The 22809-nt window shown below is 42.8% G+C and overlaps 2 protein-coding genes across 7 annotated transcripts in view; both read right to left on the reverse strand.

Annotated features, from left to right (window-relative positions):
* LOC309364741 (uncharacterized protein) overlaps nt 1-22809 on the reverse strand; it is a 42134-nt gene that overhangs the window by 6644 nt on the left and 12681 nt on the right. For 2 of the 5 annotated variants that reach the window (XM_081902567.1, XM_081902568.1), the window contains exon 2: nt 15703-21465. In XM_081902567.1, coding sequence (XP_081758693.1) covers nt 19469-21079 — 1611 coding nt within the window. In that variant the 5' untranslated portion in view covers nt 21080-21465 and the 3' untranslated portion in view covers nt 15703-19468. Of the gene's footprint in view, nt 1-14077; nt 21466-22025; nt 22234-22809 lie in introns of those variants that run through there. The other 3 variants (XR_014165875.1, XM_081902566.1, XR_014165874.1) reach the window with 3 other exon arrangements.
* Nucleotides 221-22809, reverse strand: part of LOC309364711 (uncharacterized protein) — a 30923-nt gene continuing 8334 nt past the window's right edge. Inside the window, exons 2-3 of one of the 2 annotated variants that reach the window (XM_081902505.1) lie at nt 3472-3794; nt 221-1865 (exon numbers count right to left, since the gene is read on the reverse strand). In XM_081902505.1, coding sequence (XP_081758631.1) covers nt 703-1865; nt 3472-3784 — 1476 coding nt within the window. In that variant the 5' untranslated portion in view covers nt 3785-3794 and the 3' untranslated portion in view covers nt 221-702. Of the gene's footprint in view, nt 1866-3471; nt 5028-22809 lie in introns of those variants that run through there. The other variant, XM_081902504.1, reaches the window with a different exon arrangement.

Consider the following 22809-nt stretch of genomic DNA (forward strand, 5'->3'; position numbering starts at 1 on the left):
GAAGTGGTGCCCTCCCTGTGGAATACCTTCCCACCAGATGTCAAAGGAAAAAACAGCCACCAGACTTTAAAATGCATCTGAAGGATGCCCTGTTTGGGGAAGCTTTTAATATCTGAAGGACTATTGTATTTCAATACTTTGTTGGAAGCCACCTAGAGTGGCTGGGGAAATCCAGCCAGATGGGCGTGGTACAAATAAAAATTATTATTATTGAAAACACTGCCAATTTTTCATACATTTATATGGTTTCCCGCCTGTGTGAATTATCTTCTGAATATTAAGGTCTCCACTCCCTCTGAAGCTTTTTCCAAATTTCATAAATCTGGTTTTCCCCATGTGAGTTAGCGGATGTTTCCTAAGGTTCCATATTGACTTAAGCTTTTCCCCTGTGGGACTTCGCCAATGTAATGTAAGTTTATCCTCCCTGTTGAAGCTCTTCCCACATTCAATACGCTCCAAAGGTTTCTCCCCCGTATGAGTTTGTTGGTGTATTCTAAGTGCTCTACTTTTGCTGAAGCTCCTTCCACATGCCATACATTAAAATGGTTTCTTCCCCGTGTGTTCGTTGGTGTCTTATAAGATGTCTATATCGACCGAAGCTTTTTCCACATTCAGTACATTTAAATGGTTGCTCCCGTGTGAGTTTGTTGGTGTCTTCTAAGGTATGCATATCAACTGAAGCTCTTTCCACATTTAATACATTCAAATGGTTTCTCCCGTGTGAGTTCTTTGATGTTTTCTAAGAGTTCCACTATCACTGAAGCACTTTCCACATTCAATACATTTAAATGGTTTCTCCCCCGTGTGAGTTCGTTGGTGTCTTCTAAGGTGTCCATATTGGCTGAAGCTCTTTCCACATTCAATACATTTAAATGGTTTCTCCCCCGTGTGAGTTCGTTGGTGTCTTCTAAGTGCTCTACTATCACTGAAGCACTTTCCACATTCAATACATTTAAATGGTTTCTCCCCCGTGTGAGTTCGTTGATGTGTTCTAAGTGTTCCATTTTCACTGAAGCTCTTTCCACATTCAATACATTCAAATGGTTTCACCCCCATGTGAGTTCGTTGGTGTCTTCTAAGGTGTCCATATCGACTGAAGCACTTTCCACATTCAATACATTTAAATGGTTTCTCCCCCGTGTGAGTTTGTTGATGTTGTCTAAGGTTTCCACTATCATTGAAGCTCTTTCCACATTCAATACATTCAAATGGTTTCTCCCCTGTGTGAGTTCGTTGATGTCTTCTAAGTGTTCCATTGTCCCTGAAGCTCTTTCCACATTCAGTACATTCAAATGGTGTCCCCCCTATGTGAGTTCGTTGGTGTATTCTAAGTGTTCCATTTTCACTGAAGCTCTTTCCACATTCAATACATTTAAATGGTTTCTCCCCCGTGTGAGTTCGTTGATGTCTTCTAAGTTTTCCATTTTGACTGAAGCACTTTCCACATTCAATACATTTAAATGGTTTCTCCCCCGTGTGAGTTTGTTGATGTTGTCTAAGGTTTCCACTATCATTGAAGCTCTTTCCACATTCAATACATTCAAATGGTTTCTCCCCTGTGTGAGTTCGTTGATGTCTTCTAAGTTTTCCATTTCGACTGAAGCACTTTCCACATTCAATACATTCAAATGGTTTATCCCCTGTGTGAGTTCGCTGATGTTTTCTAAGTGTTCCATTGTCCCTGAAGCTCTTTCGATAGTCTGTACATTTAAATGGTTTCTCCCCTGTGTGAATTCGTTGATGTGTCCTCAGTCTTCCACTGTGACTAAAGAACACCCCACATTCCATGCATTTAAACTGTTTCTTTGTTCTTCCTAATGAATTCACAGATGGCTCCATAGAATTCTGGCCATCGTCTTCCTCACCTGTTTGGGTGTGGGGTGGAGGGAAGAATCCTGTTAAGACTTTCCGGAAAAACAAGAAAGGAACTGAACACATGTCAGTCCCAGTATGCACCTTCTCTTATTTTAACACTATCTACTTTCTCTACTGTCCTCTCTATGTTCCAAACTTTTAGGAATGCAGGTGAGATAATGGCAAGAAAAACACATGATCACTCCATTCACACTTACTAAACTGCATTATTTTATAATCTGTGGTGGAATTGGCTTCTTAGACACATCTCGGTATTTCTCTTTTCCCAGGTAGGAAATGATCACAGGCTTGAGTAGCAGTCTCTCCTATGACTAAGAAGTAAAACTTTAGTGTTACTATGCCACATGTAACTAAAAATATTACAGTATATTAGAACAGGCATCTCCAAATTTGGCCCTCCAGATGTTTTGGGACTACAATTCCCATCATCCCTGACCACTGGTCCTGTTAGCTAGGGACGTTGGGAGTTGCAGTCCAAAAACATCTGGAGGGCCAAGTTTGGGGATGTCTGTATTAGAGCATAAGAAAAGCCTGTTCGATTGGGCAAAGGCCCACCTAGTCCAGCATCCTCTTCTCACAGTGGCCAGCTAGATGCCTGTGGGAATCCAGCAAGCAGGATTTGTGTATAAGAGTTTTTTTGCTGCTGATTGCTTAAATTTTATCCTTTCCGATTGCTGCACAGCAAATTTAAGTCCCCCCCCCATCGTAATTAAGGTTTTTTTCATCCCACTTGCATCCTTGAGCAGCAAATTTAAGCCCCCCACCTTATCAATATTAAAGCCGTTACTAGTAGCAGTGTTCTGAGGTGACATTTGGTGCTTTAGTTTTTTCCCATTATTTCATTTTTGTTTGTGTGGCCTTTTCATTTTTGACTGTGGCGTGTTTTTTGTTTTAATTTTAATTTTTATCATCTACAATGCTGTCTTATTTATTTTATGGTACAGAACATTGATTACTGTTTTCATTTTATGGATAAATGGTCTTGTTAGATAGTAAAATTCATGTTAAATTGCTGTTTTAGGGGTTGTTTTTAAAAGTCTGGAACGGATTCATCCATTTTGCATTACTTTCTATGGGAAAGCACGCCTTGGTTTTGGAATGCATTGGTTTTGGAAAACGTCCGGAACCGATTATGTTTGAGAACCAAGGTACCACTGTAACTCCTAAGATTTAAAATCCTGGAGGAAGAAAATCTGCCCCCACTACAGTGATACCTTTGGTTACGTACTTAATTTGTTCCGGAGATCCGTTCTTAACCTGAAACTGTTCTTAACCTGAAGCATCACTTTAGCTAATAGGGTCTCCTGCTGCTGCTGCACCGCAGGAGCACGATTTTTGTTCTCATCCTGAAGCAAAGTTCTTAACCTGAGGTACTATTTCTGGGTTAGCGGAGTCTGTAACCTGAAGCGTATGTAACCCGAGGTACCACTATACTTTATGAAAGGGATTCAAGAAACAAAGAGCTGCTTTGGAGAAGGCCTCACCCCCCTCCTCCTTAATATCACGAACTTCCTTCCATTTGTCTCCTCTCCATCTTTTCCTCTTTCTCCCTCCACCATCTATCCCTGTCCCCATCTCCTCTCCCTTGGAACTCACCAGATTTCTCCAAGGGTCCTGGGAGGAAATGCTCAGAGGTTGTGGGGAGGGATGCGGGAGACAGCCTGACCAGGTCACCCGTCCATCTTCCTCCTTCCATCCTGGCCAGGGTTGCAGGTTCAGTCTCAGCTAGGTTTGCAGGTTCAGCTTCCTGAGGAGCGCAGAATCCAGAGCAAGTTGCAGCTTCCTGGGAGGGAAGAAGAAGAAGCCAAGGGAGTCTGAGAGCCCCTGCAGGGATTCTCCTGCCCAAGACATTCTGCTGCCCCTGGAGAAGCCCCAACTGGGCACCCCCTTCCCAAGAGCCCCCACCCATTTTCAAACACCTTTGGCAATTCCTTTCACCTGCTTGTCCCTTCTCCCTTCCTAAGTCTGTCATGGTATGCACATTAGTGGCCTGAGAGTAGGTCCCTTGGAATTTAAGTGTTAATCTGCAAAGGACTGCTCTGAATACATGGGTGGCCCTTGCATGGAGAAGAAGGAAGCCCCTTGCTTGCATCAGGACCCCCTGGGAGAGGCGGGGGATCCGCCCATTGCTCCCTCTGTCCTCCCTGACTCCTCCTCTGTCGTTCTGCCCTACAAACACCCTTTGCTCTTGTTGCTCAGGGGAGAGAGGCAGGAAGAGCCTTCAAACCCATCCCTTTCCTCCTCTGCTGCCTTTTCTTGCAGCAGCCCAGTGAGAGGGGAAGGAGCTGCAGTTCACTTCAGATACACACATGGTTTACTGGGATTGTGAATGAACACGTCCTCTGCCTTCCATGCGGTGGGAGTGGGGTGGCTTAAAAGTGATGAGGTCAAGCTTGCAAAAATCTATCATTTGCCTGACAATAAATGTTGGAAATGTAAAGAAATTGAAGGAACTTTTTATCACCTTTGGTGGACGTGCCCAAGGATTAAGGCTTTCTGGGAAAAGATCTATAATGAAATTAAAAAGGTACTTAAGTACACGCTTACTAAAAAACCAGAGGCTTTTCTCCTGGGCATGGTCGGCCAATTGGTGTCTAAGAAGGATAGAACATTTTTTATGTATGCTACAACAGCAGCAAGAATACTCATCGCAAAATACTGGAAGACACAAGATTTACCCACCGTGGAAGAATGGCAGATGAAGGTGATTGACTATATGGGTTTGGCTGAGATGACGAGCAGAATCCGAGACCAGGGAAGAGAAACAGTGGAAGAAGATTGGAGAAAATTTAAGGACTATTTAAAGAAATATAGCAAAATCAATGACTGTTAAAATGATGTTGGATTAGAAATGAAGGAGTTAATAGCGATAATGGTTAAATTAAGGAGAGTAAGCAATATTAAAAGTAAGTTAAAAAATACGGGAAGGATTTGCTGAAAATAAATTTGAAATTGGAATACAGAAAGGGGAGGTAAGAGGAAGTCGGGAAAGTAAGCTACAAGAAATTAAGAATTGAACTTATATATGTTTTATGTTTTATTATGTTTTGTGTTGTGTTTCTTGTGTGTGTGTGTTTTGTTAAATTTGTTGAAACCTTAATAAAAAATATTTATAAAAAAAAAAAGTGATGAGGAGACCTCCCCCCTCCAGTCCTTTTGGGAAACAGGAGCTTTGGTCAGGAGTAAACAACCCAAACAAACCCCAAACAAAGGTGTGCCTGCCCTTATATAGACCTTTTAAATTCCCTGCCCTAGAGCTCAAGACCACCCCTCCATGCATCATACCTACATCACAGAAGGGGTGTAACCCAAGACCACCCTCCACAAACATCATACCTACATCACAGAAAAGGCGGTCTACAACAGAAATTTGAATTTTGTTGTTTTTCATGCTGCCAGGTTATGTGATAATGCCTTATCTGATTGCCTTTCCTGGTAGTCTGGCCATTCCTTTGAGACGGTGATTCCTCAATTCCTGAGACAATGGGAAGGTTCCCTCACCGCTCCCTCCTTGCAGAGAAAACATTTGGTCAGTTTTGGAGTCAAAATGGTTTCAGGGCGGTCTTCCTGTGCTGATCCAGACACGTGGTCCACATATCTATGTACATGATTGGTTTGTACACTTATGAACATTCATTATATATATATATATATATATATATATATATATATATATATATATATATGACTTTAAATTTTTTTATTACATACCACTCCAGCGGGCAGGTAAATGGCGTTTCTGTGCACTGCTCTGGTTCGCCAGAGACGGCTTAGTCATGCTGGCCACATGACCCGGAAGCTGTACGCAGGCCCCCTTGGCCAATAAAGCGAGATGAGCGCCGCAACCACAGTCGTCCGCGACTGGATATAATGGTCAGGGGTCTCTTCACCTTTACCTTACCCAGATACTTAGGAATTGGTAAATAATTTTAATCTGGGTGGACCTAGCAGACAACACAGAGATTTCTCCAAGTGGTTCTTTATAGTAAGCTGGAACTGAACTGAACAGCAAAGAGCTCAGCCGGCCTGCTTTTATAGGCAGCTGGCTGCCAACATTGTAACAACAACCACCTAGAGTTTCCCGCCTAAATTAACTGACGTGGACCTGAGTGAAAACTATATACACAATACCTCTGGTGGCAAGGGTGAGAACTTCAATACATAACACTTACCGTATTTTTTGCTCTATAAGACTCACTTTTTCCCTCCTAAAAAGTAAGGGGAAATGTTTGTGCGTCTTATGGAGCGAATGCAGGCTGCGCAGCTATCCCAGAAGCCAGAACAGCAAGAGGGATTGCTGCTTTCACTACGCAGCGATCCCTCTTGCTGTTCTGGCTTCTGAGATTCAGAATATTTTTTTTCTTGTTTTCCTCCTCCAAAAACTAGGTGCGTCTTGTGGTCTGGTGCGTCTTATAGAGCGAAAAATACGGTAGTCCCCACTTCCAGCTCAGCAAAGAATTTTTTATACAGAAATCTCCTGGACAGAAGTCTCCCTGTTTGCATTACAGGGTATTTTGCAGTGTCCTGTATTCTCCTCAGAGAAACACTTCAGAGACACAGGAACACTGACATGCAGCAGCAGTAGCAGCAGCAGCAGCAGCAGCTAGACAGATGAGCTGGGGATTTTGATCCAGAAAAGGAGCAGACGGGGAAAGGTTAAGCAGAACCCCCCCCCCCCGTGTCGCCCTTAGGTGTGCTCAGTCTTCACCTGCTTCATGACTCCACCTTGCATGAGAAGGCAGGATGGAGCTCCAGGAAACAGAAAGAGGTCCTTCAACCAGCCGGGACATCTCACCATCACATATAGATCCAGTCTCCTGCTGGGGAGTCAAGAGTGGCCCTGGGATGGCAGAGAGAGGAGGGGAGTGGCCAGGGACAGAAGGAATGGCAGGGCTCCAGATGCTCCCTTGTACCCCCCCTCCCTTGACACCAAGGGGAGCTCCTCTTCTGGGGCTGAAAGCATTGGCGTGGAGGTTTGATTTTTGTCAGGATTGCAAGGAAGGGGGGAAAGGAAACGTAAAACGCACACACCCATGGACACACTAAGAACTGAATGAAAATAGGCCTGTCTGAAGGAATAGCTGCTGCAGAGCATAATGTGGGGTGTAGCTGTAATGCTCACCTGCCTGCCTGGACTGGTCTTTTCTTGGGGTCAGGGAGCTGGGGTGGTCGATCAACATGAAGTTCCCAGGTTACCTTTCCTTCGGGTCAGCTATTCCAGCTCTTGTCTCCTCCCCATTTCTTTCTACAACCAATATCTGGTATCTTCTGGGTGCACTTGTTGCAACGTGCAAAGGGTACCAGTGATCAATTAAGAAAGTTCAAGAATTGACAGACGCAGCAATTGGAGAAAAAGAAGGTGAGGTTTATTGCTGAGCAATAATTGACCCAGTTGGAATCCTTTCCAAAAGACTGGGCCCCGAGCTCTGTCGCTCTGGGGTTATATACCTGAGTGAATACATCACAAATCATGACATAATCAGATACATTACAGACAACAGCGAAAATTAAGCTAATGCATGCATCCCAGCCTTGCTCCTGACCGTACAAAGAGTTCTTCTCCCAACTTCTGCTTTTCTCAGTCTGTACGTCTGCCGACCTTTCCCCCAGATTTTATCGGTGCAGAATAGAAACTTAAGGCAAGGAGGAACTCTGACTGCTACTCCCCAACGACCATCTGTTCATTTAAGGACATTTGCGGTTAGCACCTTCCTGTTTCGTGTACAGACTTAGTCTGGACGGGGGGGGGGGAGAGATGTACCAGCATCTCCTGATTTATCGCTTCCCCTCTCGTAGAGAGCAAGAAAGCACTGGGACAGAGTTCATCTAAACTTTGCAGATTTAGGCAATTTGCTGTTAAGCTAAGCAGAAGCTTTCATGATTCAAACATGGTTTATAAAATCACTGTAAAAATCTCTGGTTATATGTGAATATATTGATAACTGATTAACTGGATAACTGGTTATATGAAAAGCATAAGGGTAAAATTCCTCCAGAACCTGCTTCACACTGAGCTCCCCCCCCCCAGATAGAATAGATTCCTTCAGCATCTTGCCCCACCTCCCAGAAGGCAAGTTTTTCTGGTTAAAGTGTTTGTTTGGGACAGCATTATATTGTATGCAAAGTCACCTTATTTCTCTGAAGGATAGACTCTTTATATCAGCAGTAATAAATATATTAACTGGGTTATGAATAACAGTTTTGATACTGTCAACATGAACTTAGTCTGAGGTTTCAGACATCCCATTTCGTTCAAGAAAAGATGCAGAAAATACTTTTCCTTTTTTATTCTGGGCACTTGACTTCTCCCATCCTGCTACCATCAAGGCAAATGTTTGGGGCAGATATCCAGGGCCCCACTCATCAGAAGCAACAGGGGGAGGGGGAGGCCCCCACAAACATTTCCCACATTTTGAAGTTAAATGATACAAAGCCCCCTCAAGAATCGACAGAAGCTTACCAGGGTACCTTTCCTTCTAGTCAGCTATTCAGGCTCCTCATTCCTCCCCATTTCTCTATGGAGGGTCAAAGGCTATGCACTTTGTATAGATGTAACTACAACCCCTTCATGGATCACTGCCTTGCCATGGTAAAGGGGCTTGAATAACTCAGAGAAGCTATGAACTATGCCGAGCAGGGCACCCAAGATAGACAGGTCATAGTGGAGAGTTTTGACCAAACGTGATCCACCTGGAGGAGAAACCGGCAAGCCACTCCAGTATCCCTGCCAAGAAAACTCCATGGACAAAGACAACAGGCATATAAAAGTTATGACACTGGAAGATGAGCCCCTCAGGTCGGAAGGTGTCCAACACGCTACTGGGGAAGAGCAGAGGAAAAGTACAAGTAGATCCAGAGCTGATGAAGCGGCTGAGCCAAAGCCGAAAGGACGCTCAGTTGCGGATATGCCTGGAAGCGAAAGGAAAGTTTAATGCTGTAAAGAAAAATATTGCATAGGAACCTGGAATGTAAGAACCATGAACCTGGGTAAGTTGGATGTGGTCAAAAATGAGATGGCAAGAATAAATATTGACATCCTGGGCATCAGTGAACTAAAATGGACGGGAATGGGCGAATTTAGTTCGGATGACTATCATATCTACTACTGTGGGCAAGAATCCTGTAAAAGAAATGGAGTGGCCCTCATAGTCAACAAAAGAGTAGCGAAAGCCGTACTGGGTGGAAGCATCGAAATCAGATTGATTATATTATCTGCAGCCAAAGATGGAGAAGCTCTATACAAAAACAAGACCTGGAGCTGACTGTGGCTCAGATCATCAGCTTCAAATCACTTATGAATACACAGTGGAAGTGAGGAACAGGTTCAAGGATTTAGATTTGCTGGACAGAGTGCCTGAAGAACTATGGGTGGAGGCTCGCAACATTATACAGGAGGCAGCAACGAAAACCATCCCAATGAAAAAGAAATGCAAGAAAGCAAAGTGGCTGTCCAACGAAGCCTTACAAATAGTGGGGGAGAGAAGGCAAGCAAAATGCGAGGGAGATAGTGAAAGATACAGGAAATTGAATGCAGATTTCCAAAAAATAGCAAGGCGAGACAAGAAAGCCTTCTTAAACGAGCAATGCAAAGAAATAGAGGAAAACAACAGAATGGGAAGAACCAGAGATCTGTTCAAGAAAATCGGAAATATGAAAGGAACATTTTGTTTAAAGATTACCATAATAAAGGACAAAAGTGGAAAGGACCTAACAGAAGCAGAAGACATTGAGAAGAGGTGGCAAGAATACACAGAGGAATTATACCAGAAATATATGGATGGCTCACAAACCCCAGGTAGTGTGGTTGCTGACCTTGAGCCAGACATCCTGGAGAGTGAAGTCAAATGGGCCTTAGAAAGCACTGTAAATAACAAGGCCAGTGGAAGTGATGGTATTCCAGCTGAACTATTTAAAATTTTAAAAGATGATGCTGTTAAGGTGCTACACTCAATATGCCAGCAAGTTTGGAAAACTCAGCAGTGGCCAGAGGATTGCTCCAACTACCGCACAATCGCACTCATTTCACACGCTAACAAGGTTATGCTTAAAATTCTACAAGGTAGGCTCAAGCAGTATGTGGACCGAGAACTCCCAGAAGTGCAAGCTGGATTTAGAAGAGACAGAGGAACCAGAGACCAAATTGCAAACATGCGCTGGATTATGGAGAAAGCTAGAGAGTTCCAGAAAGACATCTACTTCTGCTTCATTGACTATGCAAACACTTTGACTGTGTCGACCACAGAAAACTATGGCAAGTTCTTAAAGAAATGGGAGTGCCTGATCACCTCATCTGTCTCCTGAGAAATCTCTATGTGGGACAAGAAGCTACAGTTAGAACTGGATATGGAACAACTGATTGGTTCAAAATTGGGAAAGGAGTACGGCAAGGCTGTATATTGTCTCCCTGCTTATTTAACTTATATGCAGAATTCATCAGGCGAAAGGCTGGACTGGATGAATCCCAAGCCGGAATTAAGATTGCCGGAAGAAATATCAACAACCTCAGATATGCAGATGACACAACCTTGATGGCAGAAAGTGAGGAGGAATTAAAGAACCTTTTATTGAGGGTGAAAGAGGAGGGCAAAATATGGTCTGAAGCTCAACATCAAAAAACGAAGATAATGGCCACTGGTCCCATCACCTCCTGGCAAATAGAAGGGGAAGAAATGGAGGCAGTGAGAGATTTTACTTTCTTGGGCTCCATGATCACTGCAGATGGTGACAGCAGCAACGAAATTAAAAGACGCCTGCTTCTTGGGAGAAGGGCAATGACAGGCCTAGACAGCATCTTAAAAAGCAGAGAAAGCAGAGACCTTGCCAAAAAAGGTCCATATAGTAAAAGCTTTGGTTTTCCCAGTAGTGATGTATGGAAGTGAAAGCTGGACCATAAAGAAAGCTGATCACCAAAGAATTGATGCTTTTGAATTATGGTGCTGGAGGAGACTCTTGAGACTCCCATGGACTGCAAGAAGATCAAACCTATCCATTCTGAAGGAAATCAGCCCTGAGTGCTCACTGGAAGGATAGATCGTAAAGCTGAGTGTGCTGGTCCCGGGGGGGGGGGGAGTTACCGTGAGCCATGGTCAAAGTCCGGTCCAGGGCCGAGGGTCTGGAGATTGTCCACCAAGGGGGAAGCTGGGTTCAAAGCAAAAAGCTGGGCGTGGTCGGGAACTCCGGAAAGACAGGTCTGGGTGCTGGCAGAAACAGGTTTCCAACGTCGTTGCTCCCGTATCCTGGGACCAGGCTGACTGGCCTTTATTGTTCAGTTTCTGTTAATTGATTCTCATGGGAAACTTGCAGATTCTGGCTTCAGACAATTAACTCAAGGCAGTGTCAATTTACTCTTGGCAGAAAGCCCAGGTCTGCTTGACCTAGAAACTGCTTACTCTGATTGGTTAACGACCAGCACTCAACTGTTATCTAGGGACTGCTAGCACACTGTGATGTGAGGTGTGTTAGGAGTAGAAGTGCTGTGTATGGTTTTGAGAGAGAGAGAGAGGATTTATTTTGCTTTATTTGTATGCAGAAACTCTGCTGGTTTTATTTTCTCCTTTTAATAAATCCTGTAAATAGTTATTCTGAGTCTAGCTGACTAGTCATTACTGCCGCAACTAGCTTCTTTGCTGTGCAGGAAAACTCTGCTACGTTTGGGCTAAAGCCAATAGGGCTATGCCTGACACTCCAAAGTTCCATGATTTATCTCCTCTGAGGCCAGGGGCGGTCCCAGCCCACAGGTGACCCGCCTCTCCTGGCCTTAAGGCAAGCACTCCTCCTGAGAGAAACCAGTTCCCTCCGCCTCTCTGTCCTGAGCCTCTGCAGCTTAGGAGAGGCTGGAGGGTTACTGGACCCAGGGGGAGGCTCACCTTCCCCTGACAGGGCTGGGAGAGGCGCACCTGTAGGTAATGGGTCCTCAATCACCTCCGGAGCCAGAGTGGATTCATCTGGTGTCTGCTCCTGAGGATCCGGCACAGGTGCAGGTGCTTCAGATTCAAGGCCCTGCCCCAGCTCAGCCGGCCCTGGAGGCGGGGACTCCTGTGCAGGCTGGGATTCCTCCGGTTCAGCCTCTGAATCAGATTCCCAGGCCATCACACTGAGGCTCCAATACTTTGGCCACCTCATGAGAAGACTCCCTGGAAAAGACCCTGATGTTGGGAAAGATGGAGGGCACAAGGAGAAGGGGATGATAGAGGACGAGATGGTTGGATAGTGTTCACGAAGCTACAAGCTATCTTTTGGGTGCACCAAGGTGGCCTCCTTCTGCATTGTCAGCAAGTGAGAACTGTCATGGAACAATCCCCATTGTATCTACAGAAAATTTTACTGATGGGCTTGTAGGGGCAGGGGAGAGAGGCAGTCTGCTAGGTGGATAGGGTTGTGGGATAGAAATGTCAATAATCAAAGACTGAACTGGAATAAATGTGTAACCTCCCTCAAGATTCTTTGTGGTTGTTTTGTGATTTTACAATAACTAAATCTGCTGCAAAACGACAACAGAAATGGAAATGAGCTGGAAGAACTTGACGAAAAAATAGGAATTTTTTTTATAAACAATAGACTGGTAAAAATAAGAGAAAGAATAGAAATACTTGAGTGCCCCTATTAATATTAATGAAATAAAAGAAGGAATTGTGACTTCTAAGAATGGTAAAGTCCCTGGTCCAGATGGTATATCTTTAATGAATTACAAAAAATTGGAAGAGACCATATTACCGGTGTTAGAAAAAATAATGAACAAAATTTTAGAAGGAGGAAAAGTGCCAGAATCATGGCAAGAGGCCCTAATTACATTGATACTGAAATATGGATCCAATTTAGAGTAAATTAAAAATTATAGACCAATCTCATTTCTAAATTCAGATTATAAATTATTTGCAAAAAAAATTAGCCAATAAATTGAAAAAGATCCTGGCAAAATTAATAAAGAAAGATCAGTCAGGCTTCCTACCTGAAAGACAAATTTACAGCAACGTAAGATTGGTAGTAGATACAATAGAATACCTAGAAATGAGACCAGATAAAAAGGCAGCCCTGATCTTGGTGGATGCGGAGAAAGCATTGGATAATGCTTCAAGGGTATTCATGCAAAAAACTTTGGAAATTATGAGTTTGGGTGAGAAAATATGTAGTGGTATAAAAGCGATTTATAATTCCCAAAAGGTCAGACTAATTATACATGGTGAAACATCAGAAGCTTTTAATATCTCTAAGGGAACAAGACAGGGCTGCCCTCTTTCTCCTCTTCTCTTTATCAAGCTTCTGGAAGTATATTTGAAAGCAGTAAGAGAAGACCTTAGAATAGAAGGAATTAAAGTTGGACAAAGGGCCTATAAGGTCAGAGCCTTTTCAGACAATCTAATATTTACAACAGAAAACCCTCTAGAGCAGCGGTTCTCAACCTGTGGGTCCCCAGATGTTGTTGGACTACAACTCCCATCATCCCTGAGCTCTGGCCTTGCTAGCTAGGGGTGATGGGAGTTGTAGTTCAGCAACACCTGGGGGCCCACAGGTTGAAAAAGGCTGCTCTAGAGTATCGTAGTAATATTGGAAAAAACAAGGCCAAGAATAAAATACAAAACTCAGACTTAAAAGAAAGGGGAGGCTTTTCCCTTCCAGATCTCAAAATATACTATGAAGCAGCTTGTCTTACTCAGATTCGGGATTGGATTAAATTGGAGAAAGAAGAGGCAATAGAACTGGAAGGACATGACAGCAGATTTGGTTGGCATGCATATTTGTGGTATGGGAAAACAAAAGTACACAAAGGACTCGACAATACTATAATAGGTTTTTAATAAAGGTATGGGGAAAATACAAAGAATTATTGGAATTGTGGTATGGGGGGGAAGTACACAAAGGACTCGACAATACTATAATAAATTTTTAATAAAGGTATGGGGGAAATACAAAGAATTATTGGAACCCCAAACTCCATGGTGGCTATCACCCATTGAAGCACTATCACTTAACATGTCAACAATGAAAGGAATACGGCCAACATACAGAGAATTACTAACAGAACAAGAAGGAAAGTTAAAATTGAAAGACTATGATGAGATATAGGAAGATTTAGTGATGGTGATGGATATTTGTTGTGAGAAAGAAAATCAATAAAAATTATTATAATAAAAGGAAAGGAAAGGAAAAAGAGAGGCGTTTGGACAATTATCATGATTCAAAATTATTAAAGAAAGAACAAAACTCCTGGTAAAAAAAATTAGATATACAAGAAAAAGTAAAGTTAGAAATAGACTTAAAATTACAGAGCAAAGTATTTAGGAATTTGGATAACCATGAAAAACATTAATTTATAGAAAGACAATTATATTACGGTATGGCACGAAATTAGGAAAGACTTAGAAATCTGGAGTAAATTAAAACTCACGTTGTGGGGAGGAATTTCTACAATCAATATGGTAGTTATACCAAAAATGCAGTTCCTTTTTCAATCAATTCCGGTTCTTAATGGCTTAAATTGTTTTTAAAAATGGCACAGGTATTTGGCGAAATACATTTGGCCGGGGGAAAAAACCAGAATTAAATTTAAACTATTAACAGAAACCAAAAACAAAGGAGGGTTTGGAATGCCAGATTTTAGGATCTACTATGAAGTTGCCTGCCTGGTCTAGCTCAAGGAATGGATGATCTTGAAGAATACTAAATTATTGGATATTGAGGGCTGGGATAATATAGTGGGGTGGCACGGCTACCCGGGTTATAATAAAGCAAAAATCCACAAGGGTGGATTGTTAGAACCAAAAACCCTATGGTGGTTGTCACCAATGGAGGCAGTAAAAAGAAAAAAAATATGGATTCAAATTGGTTGACATATAAAGATCTTTTAGAGGAAGTAAATAATAGATTGCAAATGAAAAAAATATGAAAAAATAAGGCATACAGAAATAGGCTGGTTTCAATACCATCAATTAAATGCAATTTTTGAGGAAGACAAGAATGTAAATGGATTTGATACAAAATTATCTGAAATAGACAAAAAATTGATTATAAATGATGATAAAAATTTATCCAAATGTATAAACTATTATTAAACTGGCACTTAAGAGACAAAGAGTTTAAAGATGTCATGGTCAAATGGGCACAAGATATCGGTCATTCAATTGATTTAGAAAACTGGGGAAACTTATGGAAAAGAGACATAAGATTTACAGCATGTTATACAATAAAATAATTATTTTTTAAAAAATGATGTACAGATGGTATCTTAAACCCTCGAAATTGGCTAAAATGTACCAAAACACCAGTGGAAAGTGTTGGAGGTGCAAACTTAAAGAAGAGAATTTCTTCCATATGTGGTGGACGTGCCCTAAAATTAAATAATTTTGAGATACCATTAATGAAGAATTAAATAAAATGTTAAGACATACTTTTCCCAAAAAACCAGAAATGTTTTTGGGGCCTATTAACAACAGACATCCCAAAAGAAACCAAAAGAATATTTTTGTATGCAGTAACGGCGGCCAGGATAGTAATGGCTAAAAATTGGAGAAGTAACATAACACAAACAAAAGAAGAAAGAGTTCTTAAATTGTCAGGATATCTTGAATTGGCCAGACTTACAGGTTTAATAAGAAGTTATTCTAATGAGAAAATAAGGAGAGAGTGGGAAGTCTTCATAAATTATACAAAGAGAACCGATTTCCAGATTCATACTTGGCTTAGTTTAGAATAAAAATCTCACAGGTAATTAGAATAATTCTCCAAAAAATTAATCATTACAGTCAACTAGTGACATGAAGAATAAAGAGCCACATGGAGTTAGTTAGAAGTCATTCCCCCCTTTCTTCTTCTTTTTTGGTGTTTTTTCCCCGTTCTTTTTCCTTTTTTGGAGAGAAAATAATGTTTTGTATTTTTGATTGCATATTATGTTTAGATCCTTGTAATTTAGTTTTTGCATTTTCTTCTGTTTTCTATTGTTTGTTCGATTTATTCAATGCTTGTTTGTGTGATGTAGAAGTATAAATTAAAAAAGAAAAAAAGAGGGTCACCAAATAGCATGGCCCCCCATTTTAGTTTGAGGACTATCCCTGCCTCCGGGTCTGGTGTCATTTGGATGGATACTGGAATCAGCAAGGGAGACCCACATGACCCGAAGGAGCTGCTATGCAATGCCAGGTCAATGATTCATAAGACCACTGCCATCCATGACTTGATTGTGGATGCAGAACTTGACCTGGCATGTGTAACAGAGACTTGGTGGGATGAAGCAGGTGGACCTGTCCTTGCCACTGCTTGTCCACCAGGTTTCTCTTACGCACAGCAACCCAAGTCATGTGGGCAAGGGGGTGGGTGGTTTGCAATGATTTGTAGGAAGTCAGTAATTTACACCAGGCGTCCTATTGGGAAGACCCAGTTCTCTGAGTGCATATTCTTGAAGTTGGACAATAGGGGCAGTACAGGATTCCTTTTGGTGTACCGATCTCCCTGCTGCACCAAGGATTCCCTGCCCGAACTGCTTCAGGTTGTGGCAGATGTTCTCCTGGAAACATCTAGTTTGGTTATGCTGGGGGATTTTAACATTCACCCCGACACAACCTTACAAGGGGCTGATTGGGACTTTGTGGAAAGCATGGCCTCCATGGGCTGCCCCTGAATAAGTTTGGCCCAACTCAGTGTCGCGGACATGCCTTAGACTTGGTGTTCACCTCTATGGATGTTGGTGATCTGACACTAAGTAAAAGTGAAACTAAAGAAGTGCCATGGTCTGATCACTTCCTGGTGCAACTGGACTTCTCCACAACCCTTCCCCTTTGCAGGAACGTGGGACCGATTTGGATAGTCCCCCCGCCACATAATGGATCCAAATGGTTTCCAGAGAGTGGTAGAGGATGTTTTATCCCATGTTGATGGCCTTTCAGCTGATTCCCTGGTGGCCCGTTGGAATGTGGAGTTAACCAGGGCTATTGACTGTCTGGCTCTGAAGAGCCCACTCCGATTGCATGAAGCCCGGACAGCCTCATGGTTTTCCATGGATCTGAGGGCAACGAGACGGCTAGAGCGCCAGTGGCAGAAACCTCATTCTGAATCTGACCGGACACGGGTTAGAGCTCAACGTTGAGCCTACCAAATGGCGATAGCGAAGGTGAAGAAAACCTTCTTCACCACCTCTACTGCATCTGCAGAAAACAGCAGCAGGGGACTCTTTCAGGTGGTTTGCAATTTAATGGAACCATCTGATCCAATGGGGCCTGGTACGGGCACATGATCTCCTGCAATGATTTTGCCATGTTTTTTGCAAATAAAGTCGCTCAGATTCGGAGAGGTAGACTCCCCCGTGGGAGCAGGGCGGGGGCTGGTGAGTCCTGTCTAGTCAAGTTGCATGGGATCAATTCCAATCTGTTACCTCTGAGGATGTGGACAGGGTGTTTGGATGAGTGAAACCAACCACCTGTCTCCTTGATCCTTGCCCATCCTGACTCATAAAATCTAGCCGGGAAGGGCTGGGCGATGGGCTCCGTGGGGTGGTGAATGCTTCTCTCTGTGAGGGAGCCTTCCCAGACACACTCAAAGAGGCAGTTACAGTGGTACCTCTGGTTAAGAACGTAATTCGTTCTGGAGGTCTGTTCTTAACCTGAAGCACCACTTTAGCTAATTGGGCCTCCTGCTGCCACTGTATGATTTCTGTTCTCATCCTGAAGCAAAGTTCTTAACCCGAGGTACTATTTCTGAGTTAGCGGAGTCTGTAACCTGAAGCATATGTAACCCGAGGCACCACTGTATTAAAGTGCTTCTTAAAAAAAAAATCTTTAGACCCAGCCAATACGGCCAACTATTGCCCAGTCTCAAATCTTCCATTCTTTGGCAAGGTGATTGACTGGGTGGTTGCTGAACAACTCCAGGGACGCCTGGAAGATGTGGACCATTTGGATCCCTTCCAGTTGGAATTCAGGCCTCATCATGGGACTGAAACTGACCTGGATACGATGATTTCCGGCGGGCTAGGGACAAAAGTGAGAGCTGTTTCCTAGTTCTGCTGGATCATTCAGAGGCTTTTGACACCATCGGCCATAACAACCTTTTGGACCGTCTAGAGGGGCTGGGAGCTGGAGGAACTGTTATACAGTGGTTCCACTCCTTCCTCCTGGGCCGTGTTCAGAAAGTGGTGTTGGGGGATGAGTGTTCAGACCCCTGAGTTCTCACTTGTGGGGTGCCTCAGGGTTCCGTCCTCTCCCCATGCTTTTCAACATCTACATGAAGCCGCGGGGAGAGATCACGGGGTTTGTGCTGGGTGTTCATCAGTATGCGGATACCCAGCTCTACCTCTCTTTCATATCAGAACCAGTGAAGATGGTGAAGGTCCTGTGTGAGTTCCTGGAGGCGGTTGGAGGATGGATGGCGTCTAACATATTAAAGTTGAATCCCGACAAGGCAGATGTCCTATTTTTGTGAGACAGGAGGCAGGCAGGTGTGGAGGACTCCCTGGTCCTGAATGGGGTAACTGTACCCCTAAAGGACCAGGTGCGCAGACTGGGAGTCATTTGGGACTTGCAGCTGTCAATGGAAGCGCAGGTCAATTCTGTTTACCAGCTCCATCTGGTACGCAAGCTGAGACCCTATCTGTCCACAGACTGTCTTGCCAAAGTAGTGCATGCTCCAGTTATCTTCCACTTGGACTAGTGCAATGCGCTCTACGTGGGGCTACCTTTGAAGGTGATCCGGAAACTGCAATTAATCCAGAATGCGGCAGCTAGACTGGTGACTGGGAGTGGCCGCCGGGACCACATAACACTGGTATTGAAAGACCAACATAGGCTCCCATTGCATTTCTGAGCACAAATCAAAGCGTTGGTGCTGACCTTTAAAGCGCTAAACGGCCTCGATCCAGTATACCTGAAGTTGAGTCTCCACCCCCATCGTTCTGCCGGGACATGGAGGTCCAGCACCAAGAGCCTTCTGGTGGTTCCCTCACTGTGAGAAGCCAAGTTACAGGGAACCAAGCAGAGGGCCTTCTCAGTAGTGGTGCCCTCCCTGTGGAATACCTTCCCACCAGATGTCAAAGGAAAAAAACAGCCACTAGACTATAAAAGACATCTGAGGGCTGCCCTGTTTAGGGAAGCTTTTAATATCTGGAGGACTATTGTATTTCAATATTTTGTTGGAAGCCACCCAGAGTGGCTGGGGAAATCCAGCCAGATGGGCGTGGTACAAATAAAAAATATTATTATTATTGAAAACACTGCCAATTTTTCATACATTTATATGGTTTCCGACCTGTGTGAATTATCTTATGAATATTAAGGTCTCCACTCCCTCTGAAGCTTTTCCACGTTTCATAAATCTGGTTTTCCCCATGTGAGTTAGCGGGTGTTTCCTAAGGTTCCATATTGACTTAAGCTTCTCCCTTTCGGAGTTTGCCAGTGTAATGTAAGTTTATCCTCCCAGTTGAAGCTCTTCCCACACTGAATATGTTCCAATGGTTTCTCCCCTGTATGAGTTAGATGGTGTATTCTAAGTGCTCTACTTTTGCTGAAGCTCCTTCCACATGCCATACATTAAAATGGTTTCTTCCCCGTGTGTTAGCTGGTGTCTTATAAGGTGTCTATATGGACTGAAGCTCTTTCCACATTCAGTACATTTAAATGGTTTCTCCCATATGAGTTCGTTGATGTTTCATAAGGTGTCCATTTTGACTGAAGCTCTTTCCACATTCAATACATTTAAATGGTTTCTTCCCCGTGTGAGTTCGTTGGTGTATTCGAAGTGTTCCATTTCGACTGAAGCATTTTCCACATTCAATACATTCAAATGGTTTCTCACCCGTGTGAGTTCGTTGGTGTCTTCTAAGTGTTCCATTTCGACTGAAGCTCTTTCCACACTCCATACATTCAAATGGTTTCTCCCCTGTGTGAGATTGTTGATGCCTTCTAAGATCTCCACTTCCACTGAAACTCTTTCCACATTCAATACATTTAAATGGTTTTTCCCCTGTGTGAGTTCGTTGGTGTATTCTAAGGTGTTCATGTTGAATGAAGCTCTTTCCACATTCAATACATTCAAATGGTTTCTCCCCTGTGTGAGTTCGTTGGTGTATTCTAAGTGTTCCATTTCGACTGAAGCTCTTTCCACATTCAATACATTTAAATGGTTTCTCCCCTGTATGAGTTCGTTGGTGTATTCTAAGGTGTTCATGTTGAATGAAGCTCTTTCCACATTCAATACATTCAAATGGTTTCTCCCCTGTGTGAGTTCGATGGTGTATTCTAAGTGTTCCATTTTGACTGAAGCTCTTTCCACATTCAATACATTTAAATGGTTTCTCCCCTGTGTGAGTTCGTTGGTGTATTCTAAGGTGTTCATGTTGAAGGAAGCTCTTTCCACATTCAATACATTCAAATGGTTTCTCCCCTGTGTGTGTTCGTTGATGTTTTCTAAGGTCTCCCCTTCCACTGAAGCTCTTTCCACATTCCATACATTCAAATGGTTTCTCCCCTGTGTGAGTTCGTTGGTGTATTCTAAGAGCTCCACTTCCACTGAAGCACTTGCCACATTCAATACATTTAAATGGTTTCTCCCCTGTGTGTGTTCGTTGATGTTTTCTAAGGTCTCCCCTTCCACAGAAGCTCTTTCCACATTCAATACATTTAAATGGTTTCTCCCCTGTGTGAGTTCGTTGATGTTTTCTAAGGTCTCCCCTTCCACTGAAGCTCTTTCCACATTCCATACATTCAAATGGTTTCTCCCCTGTGTGAGTTCGTTGATGTCTTCTAAGATCTCCACTTCTACTGAAACTCTTTCCACATTCAATACATTCAAATGGTTTCTCCCCCGTGTGAGTTTGTTGGTGTCTTTTAAGGTCTCCTCTTTGACTGAAGCTCTTTCCACATTCTATACATTTAAATGGTTTCTCCCCCGTGTGAGTTCGTTGATGTATTCTAAGTTTCCCACTTTCACTGAAGCTCTTTCCACATTCAATACATTTAAATGGTTTCTCCCCTGTGTGAGTTTGTTGGTGTTTTCTTAGTGCTCCACTTTCACTGAAGCTCTTTCCACATTCAATACATTTAAATGGTTTCTCCCCCGTGTGAGTTCGTTGGTGTATTCTAAAGTGTTCACTTCTACTGAAGCACTTTCCACAATCAATACATTTAAATGGTTTCTCCGTGTGACTTCGCTGATGTCTTTTAAGGACACCTCTTTGACTGAAGCTCTTTCCACATTCAATACATTTAAATGGTTTCTCCCCCATGTGAGTTCATTGGTGTATTCTAAAGTGTTCACTTCTACTGAAGCACTTTCCACAATCAATACATTTAAATGGTTTCTCCGTGTGACTTCGCTGATGTCTTTTAAGGACACCTCTTTGACTGAAGCTCTTTCCACATTCAATACATTTAAATGGTTTCTCCCCCATGTGAGTTCGTTGATGTTTTCTAAGAGTTCCATTTTCCATGAAGCTCTTTCGATAGTCAGTACATTTAAATGGTTTCTCCTCTATGTGAATTCGTTGATGTGTCCTCAGTCTTCCACTGTGACTAAAACACATCCCACATTCCAGGCATTTAAACTGTTTCTTTGTTCTTCCCAATGAATTCAAAGATGGCTCCATAGAATTCTGGCCATCATCTTCCTCACCTGTTTGGAAGTGGGCAAGAATCCTGTTAAGACTTTCAGGAAAGACAAGAAAGGAACTGAACACATGTCAATCCCATTATGCACCTTCTCTTATTTTAATACTGTCTCTTTTCTCCACTGTCCTCTCTATGTTCCAAACTTTTAGGAATGCAGATGAGATAATGGCAAGAACAACACATGATCACTCCATTCACACTTAATAAACTGCATTATTTTATAATCTATGGTGGAATTAGCGTCTTAGACATATCTCTGTATTTCTCCTTTCCCAGGGAGGAAATGATCACTGGATCGAGTAGCAATCTCTCCTATGTCTAAGAAGTAAAACTTTAGTGTTACTATGCCACATGTAACTGTAAAATTATTGCACTAGATTAGAACAGGCACCCCCAAACTTTGCCCTCCAGATGTTTTGGGACTACAATTCCCATCATCCCTGTCCACTGATCCTGTTAGCTAGGGACGTTGGGAGTTGTAGTCCCAAAACATCTGGAGGGCCAAGTTGGGGGATACCTGTATTAGAACATAAGAAGAGCCTGCTCATTTGGGCAAAGGCCCACCTAGTCCAGCATCCTGCTCTCACAGTGGCCAGCTAGATGCCTGTGGGAAACCAGCAAGCAGGATTTGAGTACAAGAGCCCTCTGCCTTCCTGTGCTTTCCAGGAACTAGTATTAAGAAGCATTATTGCCTAGGACCACGAGGGCAGAGCACAGACATCAGTCCAATCCTCTTTTTCAAGCTATCCAAGTTGTTGGCCATCACTGTCTCCTGTAGGATGGAGGTCCATAGATTAAAAAAGCAGAAATACAACCAAGAACGCTTTCGGACCACAGAGTATTGCTCATATTTTGGGCAGTAGAATGAAAGGTGTTTTAGCAGAAAAAATTCATCACAAGCAGGCCTGCGTTCTACCAGGACGTCAGATGAAGGAGAATATAAGGAATATAATTGATATTATTGAATATTTGGAACTAAGAAATGAGAAAAAAGCGGCCTTAATGTTTATAGATGTGGAAACAGCTTTTGATAATGTTTCATGGGCTTTATGAAAAAGATAAAAGGAAAAAATGAATTGTGGGGAAGCATTTCGGAGAGGAATTGATGCAATTCATTCTGACCAACAGGCCATGCTGATTGTTAATAAGGTTATAACAGAAAAGTGTAAAGTGTAAAAGGGGACAAGAGAAGGATATCTCCTATCACCATTATTATTTATTTTGGTATTAGAGGCCTTGGCGAGAGAGAAAGAGTGGAGAAATTTATTAGAGGTATAACAGTAGGTTATAAAGCATATAAATTAAAAGCTTTTACAAGTGACCTTGTAATTACAGTGAAGGATCCCAG

The sequence above is a fragment of the Podarcis melisellensis genome, assembly GCF_964234715.1.
Source record: "Podarcis melisellensis genome assembly, chromosome: 2".
Taxonomy (NCBI): domain Eukaryota; kingdom Metazoa; phylum Chordata; class Lepidosauria; order Squamata; family Lacertidae; genus Podarcis; species Podarcis melisellensis.